We start from the raw sequence: 19,051 nt of genomic DNA, 5'->3' as shown, positions 1-19,051 counted from the left end.
CCTTCCTCCCGCCTCCCGCGCCCAGTGTGGCGTCACTTCCGCCAGCGTCCGCTGGCGCGCTGGGAGTCCGGGGCTCGCGAACGCGCCGGGAGCTTCGCCAGCGTCGGGAGCGCGCCCGCGGATGACAACAAATTCGTCGCGCGGCGGCGGTGGAGGTGTCCGCCTGAGCCCCTGTCTCGGGCGCCGCCGCGTCCCTTCGCCCTGCCTCGCACCCCATCGCTGTGCGGACTAGGATCCTCCCCGGAATCGCCCGGGCCTGGGGCGACGGGGACTCCTCCGCCCCTCGTCTCCGCCAGGCCTAGAGCCAGCGGCGCGATCCAGGAGATGGGGTCGCCCTGAGGGAGCGCCGGTGCCGAGCGGGCATGGAGGGGCCGCCCCGGGCTTAGGCCCATTCCACTGCCTGGGGACGCCGGCCGCCACCCGCAGCCACCGCCGGCCCACCTGCCAGCCCTCATCATGCCGTGGCCGTTTTCAGAGTCCATCAAGAAGAGGGCCTGTCGCTACCTCCTGCAGAGGTACCTGGGCCACTTCCTGCAGGAGAAGCTGAGCCTGGAGCAGCTCAGCCTGGACCTGTACCAGGGCACCGGGTCCCTGGCCCAGGTGCCCCTGGACAAATGGGTAAGAGCTGCGAGCGGCGGCCAGCCGGCCGGGACTGGCTCCCCTCTTTAGGGCGAGGCGCAGGGAGTGTCATCCAAAACTGGTGACATTCAGTCCCTCCCTGGGCAGTGTGGCAGGGCTCAGATACACGTGTTCAAGTGTTGTTTAATCTGTTTCTAGCAAGTTTGCGCCCCCGAATCACGTGTTCCGGAAACTGAACCAGAGGTGTTCGAGTCTCCGCCGTGGGAATCACTTGAGTCAGTGGCTTGGGGGGGCTGTGCAGGGTCCATGGAGAGCGGTGACCGGTGCTGCCCCCCCCCCGCGCAAAAGGGGTCGCGGGGCTCTGTGGAAAACCAACCCTATTTCATGGGATGACACTCCGGAAGGATTCGGGATGAGGAGGACCTTTGGGGACGTCGCGAGCCTTAGTTATTCGCTTGTTTACTTTGGGTTGGCTCCTCGCACGCCGCTGTCTCCCGCGGCGCTCGCCTTCTGGGAGGGAGCTCGGGGACGGCCTCCTCTGCCGGTTCGTCTGCTTCTTTGCTCCATGACATTTCCAGGGCCAGCCTGTGGGTGATGGTGTGGCCCTGGCGGTGCAGTTTGCTTCACGTGACCGCGTACACGCAGGTGTTGCAAGAGCGCTGAAGCTGCAGTTTTCAGACATTTAAAATCCTGTTTTCTACTTGTCATCCCGAGGCTGTGACTTGACTCATTGTATCTTACAGGTGCTTCTTGTAGGTATATTTAAACTCACCGCATACAGTTGCACCTGCACTTGGACGGTGACTGCATAGTGTTTTCCTTAAAGTAGACTTCGCCTTGGGTTTGACCAGAATGAAGTGGCTTTCCCGCTTCCCGCAAGCCTTTTTTTTTTAAAAAGATTTATTTATTTATTTTTAAAGAGAGGGGAAAGGAGGGAGAGAGAGGGGGAGAGAACATCAATGAGTGGTTGCCTCTCATGTGGCCCCCGCCCGGGGCCAGCCCACAGCCCAGGCTTGTGCCCTGACTGGGAATCAACTGGACACCCTTTGGTTCTCAGGCTGTGCTCAATCCACTGAGCTACACGAGCCAGGGCCCCCCAAGCTTTTATTTATTGCACTAGAGTTCGCTGCTTACAGTTTGAATTGGTTGTACCCTCCTAGAGATTTACTTTTCTAAGAGCACTCCTATGCAGCTGAAACTTAGGACACCATAGCTATAGGTGGGTCTCTTGTGATAATTGTGCCAAACAAAAAGAAACTTTTTCTCCTAATTTAAGCTGTGTAAAAAAGCTGTGCTTTTTTCTCTTATGTTAAAGTACTTTAACAAAGTAATGATTTCCTTAGCCATAGAAACCTGAAAAGCTCAAGTTATGCTAATCCAGTGTTACGACCCTTAGGTTAGTTTGCACTAGCACGGATATCTGTAAGTAGATGATTTAAACTAGGAGGGTACATAGGATGGTGGAAAGAGCCCTGGTCTGAGCAGCAGGAAGACCCAATCCCACATCAGGCCAGGCCCGGGCTGCCAGAGTTAGCCTACTGACATCCGGGTAGCAATTCACGTGAGTTCAGGACACGTGGGTGGGGTGTCCGGTCTATGCCAGAGTACTCTAGTGCTGTGCTTCTACTGCAGGAACAATGGAGTGCTGTGTCAGAGTACTCCAGTGCTGTGCTTCTACCGCAGGAACAATGGAGTACTGTGTCAGAGTACTCTAGTGCTGTGCTTCTACTGCAGGAACAATGGAGTGCTGTGTCAGAGTACTCCAGTGCTGTGCTTCTACCGCAGGAACAATGGAGTACTGTGTCAGAGTACTCTAGTGCTGTGCTTCTACTGAAGGAACAATGGAGTGCTGTGTCAGAGTACTCCAGTGCTGTGCTTCTACTGAAGGAACAATGGAGTACTGTGTCAGAGTACTCTAGTGCTGTGCTTCTACTGCAGGAACAATGGAGTACTGTGTCAGAGTACTGTAGTGCTGTGCTTCTACTGCAGGAACAATGGAGTGCTGTGTCAGAGTACTCCAGTGCTGTGCTTCTACTGCAGGAACAATGGAGTACTGTGTCAGAGTACTGTAGTGCTGTGCTTCTACTGCAGGAACAATGGAGTGCTGTGTCAGAGTACTCCAGTGCTGTGCTTCTACTGCAGGAACAATGGAGTACTGTGTCAAAGTACTTTAGTGCCATCCTTCTACTGAAGGAACAATGGAGTACTGTGTCAGAGTACTTTAGTGCCATCCTTCTACTGAAGGAACAATGGAGTACTGTGTCAGAGTACTCTAGTGCTGTGTTTCTACTGCAGGAACAATGGAGTACTGTTTCAGAGTACTCTAGTGCTGTGCTTCTACTGCAGGAACAATGGAGTACTATGTCAGAGTACTCTAGTGCTGTCATCATTATCTGAAGATAGGGATTATGGTGGATATTTTGAAATTCATTGACCCATGAGCCTGTATTGTGGTATAGTTATGAATAGGCCATCTGGAAGGAGGAGGGTCAGCCATTTATTAACTGGTTTTTGTGGGTTGAATAATTTTGTATGCCTTTTCCTTTAATGACTTTTCATATTACCCTTATGAGGTAGGAATTATTATTTCCATTTTACATATGGAGTTAAATATTTTCCTTAAGTGGCATGGCCAACAAGTGGTACAGTTAGAATTCAAACCTGTCTAATTCCTAAGGCCATTATTATTATTTTTAAAATAATCTTATGGCTTCAAGACAAGGAAAGGACAGTAAACGTTTATTGAGCATCTGTTTACTTAAGGCACGGTACGAGGCACTCTAATTTGTGTGCTTTTATTTAATCCTCGTGGGAAATCGGAGGCGGTGATATTCGAATATTACACTTTGATTTCAAGTTCCTTGACAGAGTGACTTATGGCTAGACCAGCTCTGAAGATTGTTTCTTTCTGTTCCTTGAAGGCAAGAGATGTGCCCAACCAAAATGATCATGTCAAATAAAGCATCCAATCAACATTTGCCGTTGCTGTTTATTTATTCATTACAATGATTTCTGTTTATGACCAAGGCAAATCCTGATATGACACTTAGATACAGCTGTACAAACTTCTGATGCCGAATTCAGTTACGTTGACACTCGATTTGAGTGACTGTCATGACTGAAAAGAGATGACTCACAGAGTCGTGTGTCCACACGGAAGAATTGCGCATGGACGACCTCTCTGATGTTCCAGTCCTCGCGGTCACTTACGCCCCGGATCACGTGGAGATTGGCAGCCACATTCTCTTCTTCCTTGATCTCAGCCAGTTACTGCCGATTAGTTGGAGGTTGTATATATATGAAATTAACATCAAAACCCATTTTTAAAAATTTGGTTTAGCAGACTTTCAGATTCATTGGTATAATTTTCCATACTTCCAAACCTTTTATAACCTGTGTAGTTTATGATTTTGAAAAAAAGACAATGTTTTTAATAGACATTATTTTAGCAACAAAATCATGTGGCAGTGGAAACATTTTCAAAGGTAAATTTTCGAAACATTCTCCCCTTAGTACAAGTAGCCTTTGAAAAGCTGTTACTTTCTTACTCTCCGCTAAAATGGTACCTTTACTTTGAAAAGATAAAGTTATGTTTTGCTTTTTTTGGAATAAACCTACCAGGTGACATATACTACTGATAGCCATCTGTCATCATGTGAGATGCTCAGCATACTTCAAGTTCTTCTGTTTGTACAGAAGAAAATTGCTTTTCGTCTTTAAATCCCACACAAATATTTAGCCATAAGAAAAGCCAGGAAATCAGGAAGTTACTGTCACTTTCTATCCTTTTACAAGGCTTCTGTTGCTTAAAGGCCCGGCTTAGCCGTGTAGAACTATGCTCACGTCAGCCCCAGTGCGCTGAAATGGAGCCCCCCCGGGGTACCCTCCCCCCTTAACTCGGCCACATTGCGGAGCCAACGGTCTCCTGTTTGGGCCAGTCGGGTATGTGGCCGAGTGAGGGTGCCGATGCCCTTTGCACAGTAAATTGTAGTACAACTTTCAAATCTAAAAATGTGAAACATTTAATATGGAATGTCTCCTTTTTTACTCACATCCTTAGTGGGTGATCTGATACACTCTCTGGGATAGATACATTTTGGAGACTACTAACTTGAAAGGGGCTTCAAGTGGGAGGGAGGAGCAGAGGCAAGGAGTTTGGAACTCTTCCACAGTTGGAATGGGCTGTCTTGTAAGTTCACGAGTTCTTCTCCCACCGAAGTAGTCCAAAAATGCTGTGTGGTATTGGGGTGGAGGACGAGTCGGAGGCAAAGATTGGGAGTCGTCAGGGTGTCAGCGGTGACCGAATGGCTCAGAGCGCACGGGCAGGTGTAGACACAGTTGAGAAACAAAGGAGGCTGAAGATGGACCTTAGATGAATACCACCATTTGAAAGAGGGAAAGAACCAGAAAGATACTGAGAATGAGGAGCGTGTTAGGGAAACCAAGGAAAGTTAGAATGGAAAGATAGGAGTCAGACTGAGATGAGAATTCAAGGACGATGAGGACTGAACATTGTTCGTTCTATGTGTCGGCTTATTGGCAACTGAGGGCAGTGTATGAGGAGCTGAGGGTTAGAAGGCAGGCAGTATTGGGTTGACCAAAAAGCCCATTAAGGTTTTTTCCTTACGATAGCTCCAGTGATGCTTAGTTGTCTTCAGCTTGGTTCGAAACAATTTTGTTAGCTTGTATTTGTGACAGCTGTCGTATCAGCATGCATTTAAAAAAAAAACAACCAAAATTGGTGAATTTTTGTGCAGTCATTTTAATATTGAAGGTAGAAGAAAATAGACAACATTTTCGCCATATTATCCTTTATTGTTTCAAGGATAAGGTAAAAGTGCAACTGAAACACACAGAGAAAGATCTGTGCAGTGGATGGAGAAGGTACCGTGACTGATCGAATGTGTCAGAAGTGGTTTGTGAAGTTTCTTGGCACTACTGACATTTTAGCCGGATCATTCTTGGCTGTGGGGCCGTCCCATGCATCGCCAGATGTTCAGCAGCACCCCTGGCCTCTACCCACTGGAAGCCAATAGCGGGAGGTAGCCCACATGCTTATACTATCCAAATGAAATTGTTGGTGAAAAGGGGAAATGTGTCTTTTATTTCATGGAGAAGCCATACGGACTTCTTGGCCAACCCAGGAGTTGGGAGTTTGAGCCAATAGCTGCCTTGACTAAAGAAAAAGAAATGAGGCTGGTGACTGGAGAGGACGTGGTGTCACGACAGGGGGTTTTAGTTCGATTTCGAAGACAACAGCGGCCGGCCGTTAATTAAGCACCTCGTATTTCTATATATTGTACAGGGTGCTTTTGTATACGTTTTCTTGCTCTCAGTTGGGTGCCGCCATTTCCATTTTACCCGTAACTTGGGCTTAGCATTGGCCGAGCAGCAGGATTTCAAACCTAAATCTTCTGACTCCAGTATTCTTCTTGGACCCCACAGTGCCTCGGAAGGAAGGTTCGAGAAGCCTGAGGTCCTCAAACATCAGCCGCATGGGGTTCACCTGGGAAGGTTGCCAACCCGCAGACTTCTGGCTCCTTCCCTGTGGGTTCTGGCTCCAAAGACCTGAGAATCTACATTTTTTTTAAAAAGAGTTTATTTATTTATTTTTAGAGAGGCAAAGGGAGGGAGAAAGAGAGGGAGAGAGACATCAATGTATGGTTGCCTCTCAAGTGCCCCCTACCAGGGACCTGGCCTGCAACCGAGGTATGTGCCCTGACTGGGAATTGAACTGGTGACCTTTTGGTTCGCAGGCCAGTACTCAATCCACTGAGCCACACCAGCCAGGGTAGAATCTACATTTTTAGGAAGTATCCTAAGGAATTCTGGTGGTGCATGTGAGCGTTGATTGCACTTTCAGAAACAATGTTACTAAAGGGATTGAGCATTGTTCTACTTAGTTTTAAAAGCTTTTTCTAGAAGTCAGTCCCAAAGCCCAAGAACTACTTTTTTGAGGATTACGAGTTTAGCACATGATTTTGCTTAGTGTCCTGCAGAATCTTCCATTGTGAAAATACGTTTCTCTCTTTTATAGTTTTGGTTCTGCAGTGATTAACTGAAGACCTTTTGAAAGTTTCCTAATTTTTCTGATTATGTTTGTCAGACCTGTAAAATGGGTGCAAAAATTCCTGATTCAAGGGCTGTTTTTTGAAGAGTTAATGCAAAGACTTGGGTATAAAATAGTATAGCATGGTGTCCTCTGTGTAGTAAGTGCTAATCAAAATTGGTTTAACTCAAATCATGCCTATTTTTATGCTCATTTGTATCTCTGTTTGAATCCTGATGCCTTGGTTTGGACTCACAAGGGTATATTCTTAGCCGTATGGTACGTGTTAAAGAGAAACACGGAACGTAATGTTTCGTTCCGTCGTAGCGTCCAGCACACCTTGAATTCCCGATGGCGCTCATCGTTGTGCTAGGCAGGTGCTGGGGAAGGTGGAAAACAATGGTCAGCGTTTGAGCCGTGCTCACTCAGTGTCAGGAACTATCTGGTAGCTTGACTTGTATCTCACAGACACTCACGACCACCCTGTGAAACAGGGACTGTCCTTATTTTGAGTCGAGGAAATTGGGACTCAGACGTCGAGAACTTGTCCGAGCTACCCTGCCTGCAAGAGGCTGACCTAGGGCCTGCACACGTGCTGTATTTTAGGGGAATGTTTTCCAAACATGTTTGCCCAATTTTCTCTTAAAATTTTTTTTGAAGAACTACCGTATTCCTTGTACATTTAAAAACTGCCTTAAACTCTTTTTCGTTGTAAGTTTAAATAGATGTAGAGAATAACTTCCGTTGTGTTGTAGATATTGACATAAAAATACAATTTTTCTCACCCAGTAGGGTCATATTCCCGTCACACATTTAAAAATGCTCGAACACGCTCTTCGCTAATAGTTGGAGATTTAACACTGTATTTTTTTCCCATTGAATCCATACGCCCATCCTGTTTCCTATTTCTGCACAATTTCACCATTATTTGTTTATTTCATACCTAAGTTTTTTATTGATCATGCCATCATTTTTGACAATAAAAACATGTGACTAAATTGAAATTGACTATATTTTAAAATTTCCTTTTCCTATTAAGCTTTCCTTTACACTAGTGAATATTTTCTTTCTTTAAAGATTTTATTTACTTATTTTTAGAGAGATGGGAAGGGAGGGAGAAAGAGTGAGGGAAACGTCAGTGTGTGGTTGCCTCTCATGCATCCCTACTGGGGACCTGGCTCACAATCCAGGCTTGTGCCCCGACTGGGAATCGAACCGGTGACCCTTTGGTTGGCAGCCCCTCGCTCAATCCAGTGAGCCACACCAGCCAGGGCCAGTAGTGAATATTTTGTACTGTAACATTTTAATTCATGAATTCTTCACTTTTTTTTTTTTTGTTTTTTAGTGGTTTCCTTACCGGTTGTTCTTGAGCTCATCATATTGATCTTAACTGATCAGTATCTCCTTCAGACAGCCATTAAGTTTCAAATGTTAACATTTTCCCTCTGGATTGTGTTATTATTATGAGTGTGCAGTTGATCAAAACAATAATACATTATGCACTTGAATAGTTAGGCATAGAAACTTCTCTTGGAATGCATTTCTTACTGATATGAATAGGTTGTTTCTCCTCTTTCCTGGTTAGTTCACGCATCTGTAGGTAAATATACGTACAACTAGACTTTGACAGGGCTCGGCATAAATCTTATTCTAAATTTTTAAAACAAGTGACAAGCTTGAGATATGCTGATGTCATAAGTAGATGAGAATTGCAGAGATTTTGCAGTAGCGTATCACTTAGTTCTTTGAGTGTTATGTCAAAAAGATGTATAAGTTAGGGAAAGACTGGAAAACTTACTGCTGGAGATGTTTGCGCCCCAGGTAGTATATAGGGGAGGATTCAGGAAGGTTAAAAGACAGGGTTTTTTTGGCGAAGGGGGAGGAGGGAGACTATGCGGAGGAAAACGGGAACTCGGGAAAGGAGACCCAACAGGCTGCCACCGTTGTGCGTCCTCCTCTCAGGAAGGGCCACCGTGGGAAAGGATACATACTCAGAGACTGAGCATGCGGGTGTTCGGACCTCAAGACCACCCGTGCCCATGGACTTTCGGGGGAGTCTGTAGGACCCCGCCGACACCAGCATGAAGAGCCCCGTTCAGCGGTGACCTCTGATGGAGCGTGAGGGGGTCCCAGTCTCACTCAAGGGTCGGCGTGAGGCTTGTCCACAGAGAGTTAGTGACTCTGCCCTTAGGTGACATGGCGTTCCGCAATGACCCCAGCTGTAAACTAGCCCTTAATAATGATGGTTTTATCGGTTTAAAAAGTACATTGTCAGAAGCGCACTTAATTATTCTGCGAGCCGTGTTTGCATCCATTCTGGCTTCCCCCTGCTGCAGTCTGCTTTGCCTCACCCTGCACTGGACTCTCCCCTCCACCCTGGGGCCCCCCCGAAGCCCCTGGAGAGCAGCAGGTCCAGGGGACGTTGACAGTCCTTGACTCCTTATTAGCCGTCGCTGCCCTTGACCGTTCTCCTCTTCCGTATCGTCTCTCCGTGATTTTCTGGGATGCGAAGCTTGCTCGACTTTCCTTCTCTGCTTTTTCACAAGTTCCTTTTTCTTAACCCGCTTCTTAAATACTGGTGTTTATCAGGGTTGCGTGCTAGGCCTCTTGTTATTTTACTCGACGAAAGTTCCCAACGCCGTCTCTCCTCGCCCCCGTGGCTTCGTTTATGCTCTGTGTTTATGATGCCTTTGTTCAGCTCCAGCCCCGATAGCTCTCCTGAGCTCTGGACCGGAATTTCCAGCTGCTTCCTAGCAGCCTCCACCTAGATGTCTGCCCAGACGGGTTCCTTGGAACCGAGCGCCCCTTCGTCCCCTAACCAGCTGTGCCGGGTTTCTCTGTGTTAGTGCGTGGTACCATTCATTGCCTGAGCAGCTGCCCCGGCCAGCATCTGGGGGCCGTTCTTCAGTCCTCCTCCTCCTCACCCCTCATGATGCCAATTAACGTTGCTTCCTCGTGTACTACAAAAATCCTTCCTCTTCTAGTTGCCAAGCCAACTTCTGTGGCTTCTCCTACTGATAATAACCGCCCACCTGAGGTTTGCTTTCCTCCAGTGCCCGCCCTACCTGGCTGCAGGGGGGCCCCCGCTAAAGGTTTGGACCCCATCATGGCACCCTGGCTTAAAACCTTTCAGTGGCTTCAGCTTGCCCTTGAGATGACTTTCAGACTCTTTAGCATGAATTACAAGGCTCTGTGGGTTCCGCTCTCCCTGGTCTGTGTAGCCCTGTTTCTAGTCGTCGTCACCCTGGCCCAGCGCACCGCAGCTAAAGCAGCGTTTCTCTGCAGATACTCTTGTGTCTCCAATCTGCGTGCTTGCACTCATTGACCTCCGCTGGTTGGTTGGTTTGTTTGTCTGTCTGTTCGAATCCTTCCACATGCCTTTGTCTCTGCCTGGGACCCTTTGCCTGGATAACTGCTCAGCCTTAGCTAGCACATCCTCAGCTGGCCTGCCCTGAGTCTCCAGGTTGGGTTCTTTCACACACCCAGATAGCACAGTGCGGTTCCTCTGTCACGTGATCGTCTCACGTGCAGGTAAGCTGTGTGGGTGAGCTCGGTGAGGAATCCTGTTTGGCCAGGTCTCTGCTTCCTTCACCCGCTGCCGCCCCCTCCCCCCCGCCCCGTGACTGACACGTGTGTGAGCAAGTCTAGCGTCTTGAGTAAGTTAACAGTGTGAAGTTCTCGTGATTTTAGATTGCATTTGGTTTTTCTCTGTAGTGTCTCAATGAGATCCTGGAGTCAGCAGACGCGCCTCTGGAAGTCACGGAAGGGTTCATACAGTCCATTTCTCTGTCGGTCCCGTGGGGCTCCTTGCTGCAGGACAACTGCGCGCTGGAAGTGAAGGGGCTGGAGATGGTCTTCCGGCCCAGGCCTCGCCTAGGTAGGTGCAGCGCGCGCTCCGGCTGGCGGCTTTATTTCTTAGAGACTGGGGACGTAGCCTACTTGCATGGAACTCAGTGTTTCATTTGTTACTTTGAGTTGTACTTGCAAGACGATAAGGTGCTAGGATTTGGGTCTGGGTAGGGTGTGTGATTGTACCTTTAGTGTTCTTTCTCTCCCTGTTTACACGGTTCACGCACAGGTGGTGGTTTAACTATTTGTTACCAGTGATCTGTTGTGCCAGAAAGCAGGGGCGTGCTCAAAAATTGATGGAGAAATGTTCGAAGGATGCAGGATTGGGCTCGAAGGGGTCCCATTGGCCAAGTCCGGGAAAGCCTGAGTATCAAAAGGAGTAACAACGATAATGGACTATAACACTAATTTAAAGAAGCACCCTAAGTCCACATTGATACAAATACATAAATAAATACGTAAAGGGGATAGGGAGAGGGAAAGCCCTTCATTGCAGTAGAATGCCTACCTAAAAACCTGAGAAAAAGGTGGAATTCACCATTATGGGGGGCCACCATGATAAACACTGGTACAGAACAGAGTCGTCAATGAATGCTCATACCGTTTGGTGAAGGGCTGTTGAGGAGCTTAACATTTAGACGGAATCACAGTACCCCCAGTGATTACATATCATTTACAAGGGAAAAAGTTTCTTTCACAGTGCAGACAATTGACAGCGACCACCACAAGTAACCACATGCTCAAACTCGGCCTTGTCAATGTTGGGTCAGACTGACTTCGTGTGTGTCCCGATGTGAGCAACCGAGAAGGTTATATATATACATTAGTTACATACTTGCTCTTCCTGCTGAGAGTGCTTAGCCTGAGTCACATCACAGAGTGGCAGTCTGACAAACCCAAAATAAGGGAAGTTTTGTAAACTAAATGGGTGGCACTGTAAAGAATGTCACTGGCATGACAGACAAGAAGCACAGGGGAACTGTTCCAGATTAAAGGAGGCTGAAGACACGCATAACTAATGGCAGTATATAATCATGTTTTATTTGTTTCTTTATTGTTGTGAAGGGGGAGCTGGGTTAACTTGGGTATCAGTGTTTGTGAGATATTATTGTGTCAGTTTTACGTCTCTTGGGAGTGTTTTGCAGGAGAATGTTCTTGTTCTGACAGGTTACATGCTGAGGTGTTTAGGGGTGAGTGTTGTGACGTCTGCAGTCCACCTCCACATAGTTCAGCGAAAGCCCGAGAGTGTGTGTGTGTGTGCAGAATCTTGATGAATGTAGATGAAAGGTAGGCAGGTGTTCACTGTACGGTTCTTTCACCTCTTTCTTAGCATTGGCTGGGTGGGAGGAACTCTGAGAGGGAAGAGCTTTAAAGTTATAGTAATTGTTTACAAGTCTGTGTGTGTGATAGCTTTAATTACACATATGATGTTTTCTGATTTATCAAACACATACTTGTGTTCTTGCATGCCAGATACTATTCTTAGTGCTTTACAAATATTAACCTCACAATAACTCTTTGAAATAGATATTTTTATTATCTCTATTTTGCAGAACAGGAAATTGAGGCATAGACAGCTGTAATAACTTGTCCAAGATCATAGCTAGTTAAATGGAAAAGATGGGATCTGAACCCAGGCATCTAGTCCTGTAGTCCTTGTTCTTAACCACCATGCTATGTTGTGTCACGGATTTTCTACTGCAGAGTGTGTATTTGTGTGTGTGTTGGGGGAGGAGTATTTTATAAACCAGTTAAGTTATGATGGTAGGTCATCTTAAATGGTGAACTTAAATCCTTTGTTCAGTGACACGTGATGTTTATACATATAAACTTAAAGAGTTATAATTTCAAGTGCTGTCTGAATCACCAAAGTTTAAATTATGCTTAGTGGAATTATAATACCTGTATTTTGAAGATTGGTGATCTGTGCATGGAAACCCTCCTTAATAATCCGGTATTTCCTTCACAAGGATGTTTCACCTGTTAACTATGAAGAGTAGATGTAACAACACTCTCTCAAGGACAATCAAATAGTTGCTCCTGACTTTAAAAGTACCCTGTTGGAAGGGCTCTTCAGGCACACCTGGAGGGCAGCAATTGCAGTAACCCCGTCAGCTTGCTTCCGATGACGGATGACGGGAGGGAGTGGGGTGGAGGCACTCGGGAGGGGCAGGTCTGGGAAGGACTCCTCCGTTCCTGCGGTTCTTCCTCGAAAGACGCTCTTCCATTTTAACTGCTTCTATGCCAGCCTTCCGCCGCCCGGGTCAGCTCCCCTGCCCTTTGTCCTGGCGACTCCCTCAGCCCGAAGAACTCACCTCTGCTCTCAGCTGTCACAATGCTATCTGCTGGTACTTCATCGTTGCCAACTAATTCTTCTTAATCTCACCTTATTTCTTCCCCTCTGTTGTAGGCTCTCTGAGGACAGAGCTGGTAATCCTTTTCTTTTTCTCCCCCCGTTGGAGGGTCAGCTACCCGTGGCCGGCTGGCCAAATCCGGTCTGTCGCCTGTTTTTATGAATACATTTTTATTGGAACACCAACATACTTCTTCATGTACTTATTCTCTCGGGCTGCTTCTGTCGCGGAGTAAGAGCTGAGTGGTCACGATAGAGACTGTGCGGCCCAAAGAGCCTGCGGTGTTTGCTGACTCTTCACGGGACGTTTGTCCGCCCTGTTCGGTAGTATTTGGAGCAGCGCTTGTGTGTGTATGAAATACCCACTAAGTACTTGTTGAATGAATACGTGAATTATTATTTGGCAGATAAATACCATGTAATGAGAGCACGTCTCTGGATTTTTTTTGTGTGTGTGTGATCTGTGATTTTTATTTTCCCTTCTCGGCTATCATAAGGTGATGTTTAAATTTCAAGGGTAATTTAGAATATTGTATTCCTGTGCAACACCCCGATGCTAAATATCTTGTGGAGGATTAAGAATTTATGTATTTGAAATGTGTCATTTTAAGAAGTGGCTTTGTGGTAACTATGAGAAATCATTCCGGATTACTCTGTATTTTCCACAGCAACTGGTTCTGAACCTATGTACTGGTCAAGTTTCATGACCAGCAGTATGCAGTTGGCGAAAGAATGTCTCAGCCAGAAACTGACAGATGAACAAGGAGAAGGATCCCAGCCCTTTGAAGGACTTGAAAAGTTTGCTGAAACCATTGAAACAGGTTTGGTATTACTGCGTATTTAAAAAAAATGGATACGGTATTTAGAACCTTTATTTAGTAAGGCTTGTATAAGGAAGAGCCATCAGAGTGATTTTTAAATGAATTGTTCTCGCTTTAGAACTTTAGAGTTGAGGTCGATTAAACATCATATTCAGTCTAGTTTCATGGTCTCTCGTGCCGAGTTTCTGCTTGGTCTATGTTGTTACGCTTAGACGTGGGGTCGAATTAAACAGAAAGGGCCGGTCGCCGCCCCAGCCGCCCGCTGAGGTGTCACCAGGGGGAGGTGCTCCATAAAGCAGAACGTTTATTATGCAACTCCAAGTTTCAGGATTGTTAAGGAATTCAGTTCGATTTTATTTTATAAGTTTGTATTAAGCTAATTTAGTACTTATTCTTTGATCTGAAGTTTCTATTTATGTCTCTTATGTTGATGGTTACCTGTTTACTCTAGTACTGAGAAGAGTAAAAGTCACTTTTTTAGACACTGTCTTGAGAATTGAACATGTGCCAGAAAATTCCAAAACTGGAACCGCACTTGAAATACGAATAGAAAGGTAAGACTCTTTACAGCTGAAAAATAAAAAAAATGACCCAATTCTATTCATGTTTGAATAACAAGAATCTGACTCTTACATTCGATTTCAGAATGCTTTTCGAGATGACAGGTAACGCTATGAAACTGACACATCATAGAATTTAGAGCGAAGTGCTGTCCTCCCGGTTGTGTTCCGACCCCGTCAGTGAGGCCTTGAAAGTGTCAGTCGGGGCAGAGTCGCACATAATAACGTTACATTGAACTCGAAGCGGGCGATCCTCTTCTGGTTTCTTCCGAATCAGAACACGAGCACCCGGGTGCTGCCGCGCGCGGGGCACTCACTCCTGTTGGAGGGTTCCCGTGGTTTTCACATACACGCTATTCACGCGTGTCTCCTTCACGGGAGCAGCATTTTTGACGAGGAAGGCTGAGACTGCTGTTTTATTTGAGGGTCTGTGAGGGCGTCATAAGGTCAAAATTTGCAGTTAGCGATTTACGTAAAAAAGATAGAAACTTTTCGGTTTTCTGTGTTTGCCCACGTGGAGCCCCGGTAACTAGCTCTCAGCCAGGGGTCGGCTTCCACGCTCACTCGAGGCTGTCGGTCAGAGTCAGTGATTGCCCGCCTGGGCCTCGAGGCCGCGCTCACGGCCGGCAGCGGGAAGCAGGATGAAGGCCACGCCCTGAGCACCCGGGACCTCTGCCCGACCGTGACGCAGATGGGTTATGGTTCCTCTCCTTTCGCAAAACCTGCCTGCTAGTGAAACAGTTATTATGGACAGATCTTTGAAATGTTGGTGCATGACCTTAAATGGTATGTTAAACGTGTCTAAAATCTCATGCACACAGAACTACTTTATTTTGATTAAACTGAAGATTAGTCAAGAATTTATAGCATAGTCATAATTCAAGAAATGTCATTTATGCCAGGCTTCGGACTTGGAGACAAATGCTGTCTCACTGTTACCCAGAGCTGTTTGCGAGGGAGGGAGGAAGGGAGGGAGGGGGTGTGGGAATTGTTTTCCTCGAAGCTAACTGCAGGAAGTTACTGACTTTCCCCCCAGATTTAGGAGCCCCGTAAAGTTCTCTCTCGGGGGGGTAAGGTCTCGTGAGGTATTTACTGGAGTGAAGCACGGGAATGCTGACCCATACCCTAGGCATATTCTAAGTGCTGACCCTTGAAAAGTCCCTTCGACTTAAAAAGCCGTGCGCATTTCTCATCATCGCGAGAGGCTTTCCTAGGGGTTTGGCGCGAACGCCCTCTCTGCCCTTGACTTTCAGAACCGTGTACTGCGATGAAACTGCGGACGAGTCTTCAGGAATTAACGTGCATCAGCCCACGGCCTTTGCGCACAAGTTGCTTCAGCTCTCTGGAGTGTCGCTCTTCTGGGATGAGTTTTCTGCATCAGCAAAGTCTTCCCCAGTGTGCTCAGCCGCACCAGTGGTAGGAAAAACAAAACAGAAAAACCAAATACTAAGTCACAGGTTTTTAAGCGGGTTAAATGAGCGCTATTCAATTTTGCTGGGATATGTGTTAATGAGTTTCCATCTGATCTGGAAGTTGACACAAATACTTAGTAATGGGGACATATTTCAGAGATTTTAAAACATATTTATAATTAATGTCTTTCTTCTTTGCTGTGTATTAATTTGGTGGAGAACCGTTACCCTCTGTTCCTTGGGGAGAAATGGTAGATTGACATCTAATGTCCTTGCACAGTAAACACAGGCAATCAAGCAGCGTTCACGTTTACCTACACAGTAGTGATTCTGTTGCTGAACACTTATCTTACAAATTGTATCTTTAAAGAAGTTTATAATTAGGAAGCTTTTTATGAATTCCTTCTATGACTGGAGAATCCTTTTCTGTATCAAAATCAGTTATTCTATCATTTATCATATACCTTATTTCAAAAACCAGTTTGTATTCATTATAGAACATCTACTAAGTTTTCTTATGACTGTAACTTGAACAGTTGTGCTTTTTTCCATAAAGCCCTGTCCCATTATGTGTCTTCATTGCCAAGTGCTGTGGTGACATGTGACTGTGTTTCGTGCTAGCTACAAGGCCAGTGTGCTTGTTGTAACATAAACCAGTTTCACATGTCAAATGTGTTTTTCTTCTTCCGTTGACATTTCTATTTTGCATTTCGATTTGTTTATAGTAACGTACTTTATTCTTATTGCATTATCGTAGGAAACTGAGCCAAAGCTCTCCCCCAGCTGGAACCCTAAAATTGTCTATGAGCCCCACCCGCAGCTGACCAGAAGTTTGCCAGAGGTAGCGCCCTCTGACCCCGTGCAGATCGGAGGGCTAATGGGCAGGCTGGAGTTGAGTCTCATGCTGAAGCAGAATGAAGTACTTCCGGGAGCGAAGGTAAAGATTCGTTTTATTCTCCGTAGTGAAAAATGAAATCAAACTACAAGTGTTCTTTAATGTGCGCCATGACCCCTGACGGTTACCATGGATCGCCCTGGAACACGGGGCCCACTGCCTGGATTCCGAGTTGACACCCAGTTTTAGGGAGGTTTAGGGAGGTCGCGGGATGCCTCCACCCTGCGGCTGCAGCTCAGGGATCTGAGTCACCTCCTCACTCTCCTGCTCTGGCAGCTCCAGGTGGCCATTAGTTCCGCCACCTGGGAATGTGCCATTAAAGGGTGTTGTTCTAGCATCACACAGAGGAGAGATTCAGAAAGCAGGCTGACTGAAGGTGTTTAATTATATGTAAGAGTATCCACCTATGTGTATTTTTAACCGAAGGGCCATTTTTATAGTTGTGATTGATTTTTTTCGTGATGTCTCACAGCTTTTTGAAGGCTCTGTAGAGACGACCGCACTTGTTTCTTAGGGAACGATTTCGAATCGGGAAACGTGCATTTATTCAGTCAGTCAAACGTGTGTTTGTCAGGAGGTGTTCGCAGACTTGGGAGCGAATTTTCTCTGCAGCCTGTAAAGTGTGGTCTCCGTGGAGAAGACGCGGGCCCTACTCACGCGTGTGCGCACCGGTCCTCCCGGCTCTAGGTGCTGAGCGGCCGCTGTGCGCCAGGCCCCGCGGGCTCTGGAGGGAGGCAGAGATGAGCGGGTCCGGTCGTGGCCTTTTAGTGAAAGATGCGCCACTCGGGGCAGCACCCGCCGTGGGGCCGCGGGCGAGGGAGCCCCTGGGTCCCCGTGCACGTATACAGAAAGCTTTTCGGGGGGTTGAAGGCTGCTGGGAGTCCTCCCTTGGACCGGAACACCCGACTGGAGGTGGAGGAGGAGGAGGGAGGTGATTAGAATGGCAGCCTTCCCATCACCAATCGTCCCCTCGGCCACTGTTTCCTCCTCTGTCCTACCTACCTCGGATGGCAGAACGCCCTTCGCCGGGCCTTAAGCCCGTCCTTAGTAAGCGGTTGGAGGCAAGCGTCACTGCAGCAGAAAGCCAGGGCTCTGTGGGGACCCTGCAGCGGGTCCCCCGCCTGGGAACCTCCCTGGGGAATGCAGACACCGCGCCTCTGGGGCCTGCGGTTGCTCTTCTCCAGGAAGGAAGAGCCGTAACAATGACATTTTAAAAAAGATTTTATTTATTTATTTTCAGAGAGAGGGGAAGGGAGGGAGAAAGAGAGGAAGAGAAACGTCGATTGGTTGCCCCTCGTGCGCCCCCTGCTGGGGACCTGGCCCGCAACTGCGGCATGTGCCCTGCTGGGATTGAACCAGTGACCCTTGGGTTTGCAGGCTGGCGCTCAGTCCATGAGCCGCACCGGCCAGGGCTGTTTGCAGGAATGCAGTGCATATGAAATAGTGCGCTGCCTGTACTGAATTTACAGACATTTTTGTTTCAGTTACTATGTTAACACTGATTTTGAAATTTATTTTAGTATTACATTCTCTAGTTGCAATGTGCTTTCAATACTAAGAAGTAAAAACCCAACTTTTAAATTTGGCAGTTAGGTGTTTTTCCACTGTCCCCAGCCCTGACTCCTTGCTGATGTATGGCCTGTGGTGTCAGCAGTCAGCAAAGAACCCCGTAAAACAAGTCCCTGTTGACATGAGAAACATCCAGCCTGTATAGAATTGTTATGAGTTTATTTGAGCCCAAACGGATGGCGGCTGCCAGGAAGGAAGGTGTCCACTGCTGCCAACAATGGCACCTTCCGCTGTTTTCTTTTCGGACGTGAGACTGAGGGAGCGTGAGGCGGGAGGCAGCTGGGCACGGCCGTGCGCGCTCAGTGAGGAAGGTGCGTGGCCGCCGAGTGGCTGCCCACCGCCACCTGCCTCGGGAGGGGCTCGGGACCAGCTCAGCCCGTGAGATGACCTTCGCACGGCCCTCAGCGACGGCTGTGCTGCAGTTCAGTGGTAACCCTCGTCTGAGCTTGCTCTCTGGAGGGCCCTTCTGGTCTGCACCTCCATGGACAGACTGTTGGGGAGCCCTGGGGGCTTGCCATCGGGTCCGCACGGGGCAGGGTCCGAGCGCCTCATGGCCACCCCCGAGTCTCTGTGAGCCTGCCTCCTCGTCTGTAAAGCAGCAGCAGCGCTAGGAATGAGAGGAAGCAGAATAAAAACACCCCACAGAGTGCCCTGGTACTCCAAAGAGGAGGTGGTGGTGGTGGTGGTGATGATGATGATGATGGAGAATTGTTGGTTACATCATGGCAGTCTCGAAACCGCTATGTAATTTATTTTATTTGTGTTTCTAGTATCGAAGATATTTGTTTTTCTCGTGGGGGAGGCGCCCTTTTAAAAATATAAAATGTCTTAACATCTAGTGTCAGAAGATATTTGTTTTTCTCTTGGGGAAGGCACCCTTTTTTAAAATATAAATGTCTTGTTAACGGAGCTCTTCTGCAGCCGCGGCGGGGGTCAGTGTTGGCGTTAGAGCTGAGGCACTGAG

At 47.3% G+C, this 19,051-nt stretch overlaps 1 protein-coding gene across 2 annotated transcripts in view; it reads left to right on the top strand.

The window, feature by feature from the left end:
• The first annotated feature begins 52 nt into the window (after nucleotides 1-52).
• Nucleotides 53-19,051, top strand: part of ATG2B (autophagy related 2B) — a 65,280-nt gene continuing 46,281 nt past the window's right edge. For both annotated transcript variants that reach the window (XM_045822399.1, XM_045822398.1), the window contains exons 1-6: nucleotides 53-618; nucleotides 10,343-10,505; nucleotides 13,499-13,651; nucleotides 14,103-14,205; nucleotides 15,465-15,627; nucleotides 16,381-16,560. In XM_045822399.1, coding sequence (XP_045678355.1) covers nucleotides 457-618; nucleotides 10,343-10,505; nucleotides 13,499-13,651; nucleotides 14,103-14,205; nucleotides 15,465-15,627; nucleotides 16,381-16,560 — 924 coding nt within the window. In that variant the 5' untranslated portion in view covers nucleotides 53-456. The remainder of the gene's footprint in view (nucleotides 619-10,342; nucleotides 10,506-13,498; nucleotides 13,652-14,102; nucleotides 14,206-15,464; nucleotides 15,628-16,380; nucleotides 16,561-19,051) is intronic.

This window comes from Phyllostomus hastatus, unplaced genomic scaffold (assembly GCF_019186645.2).
Source record: "Phyllostomus hastatus isolate PE091 unplaced genomic scaffold, TTU_PhHast_1.1 phas_scaffold_501, whole genome shotgun sequence".
NCBI classification, from domain to species: domain Eukaryota; kingdom Metazoa; phylum Chordata; class Mammalia; order Chiroptera; family Phyllostomidae; genus Phyllostomus; species Phyllostomus hastatus.
Note: the sequence above shows the minus strand (reverse complement) of the source record. Positions and strands in the feature narration are given on the sequence as shown.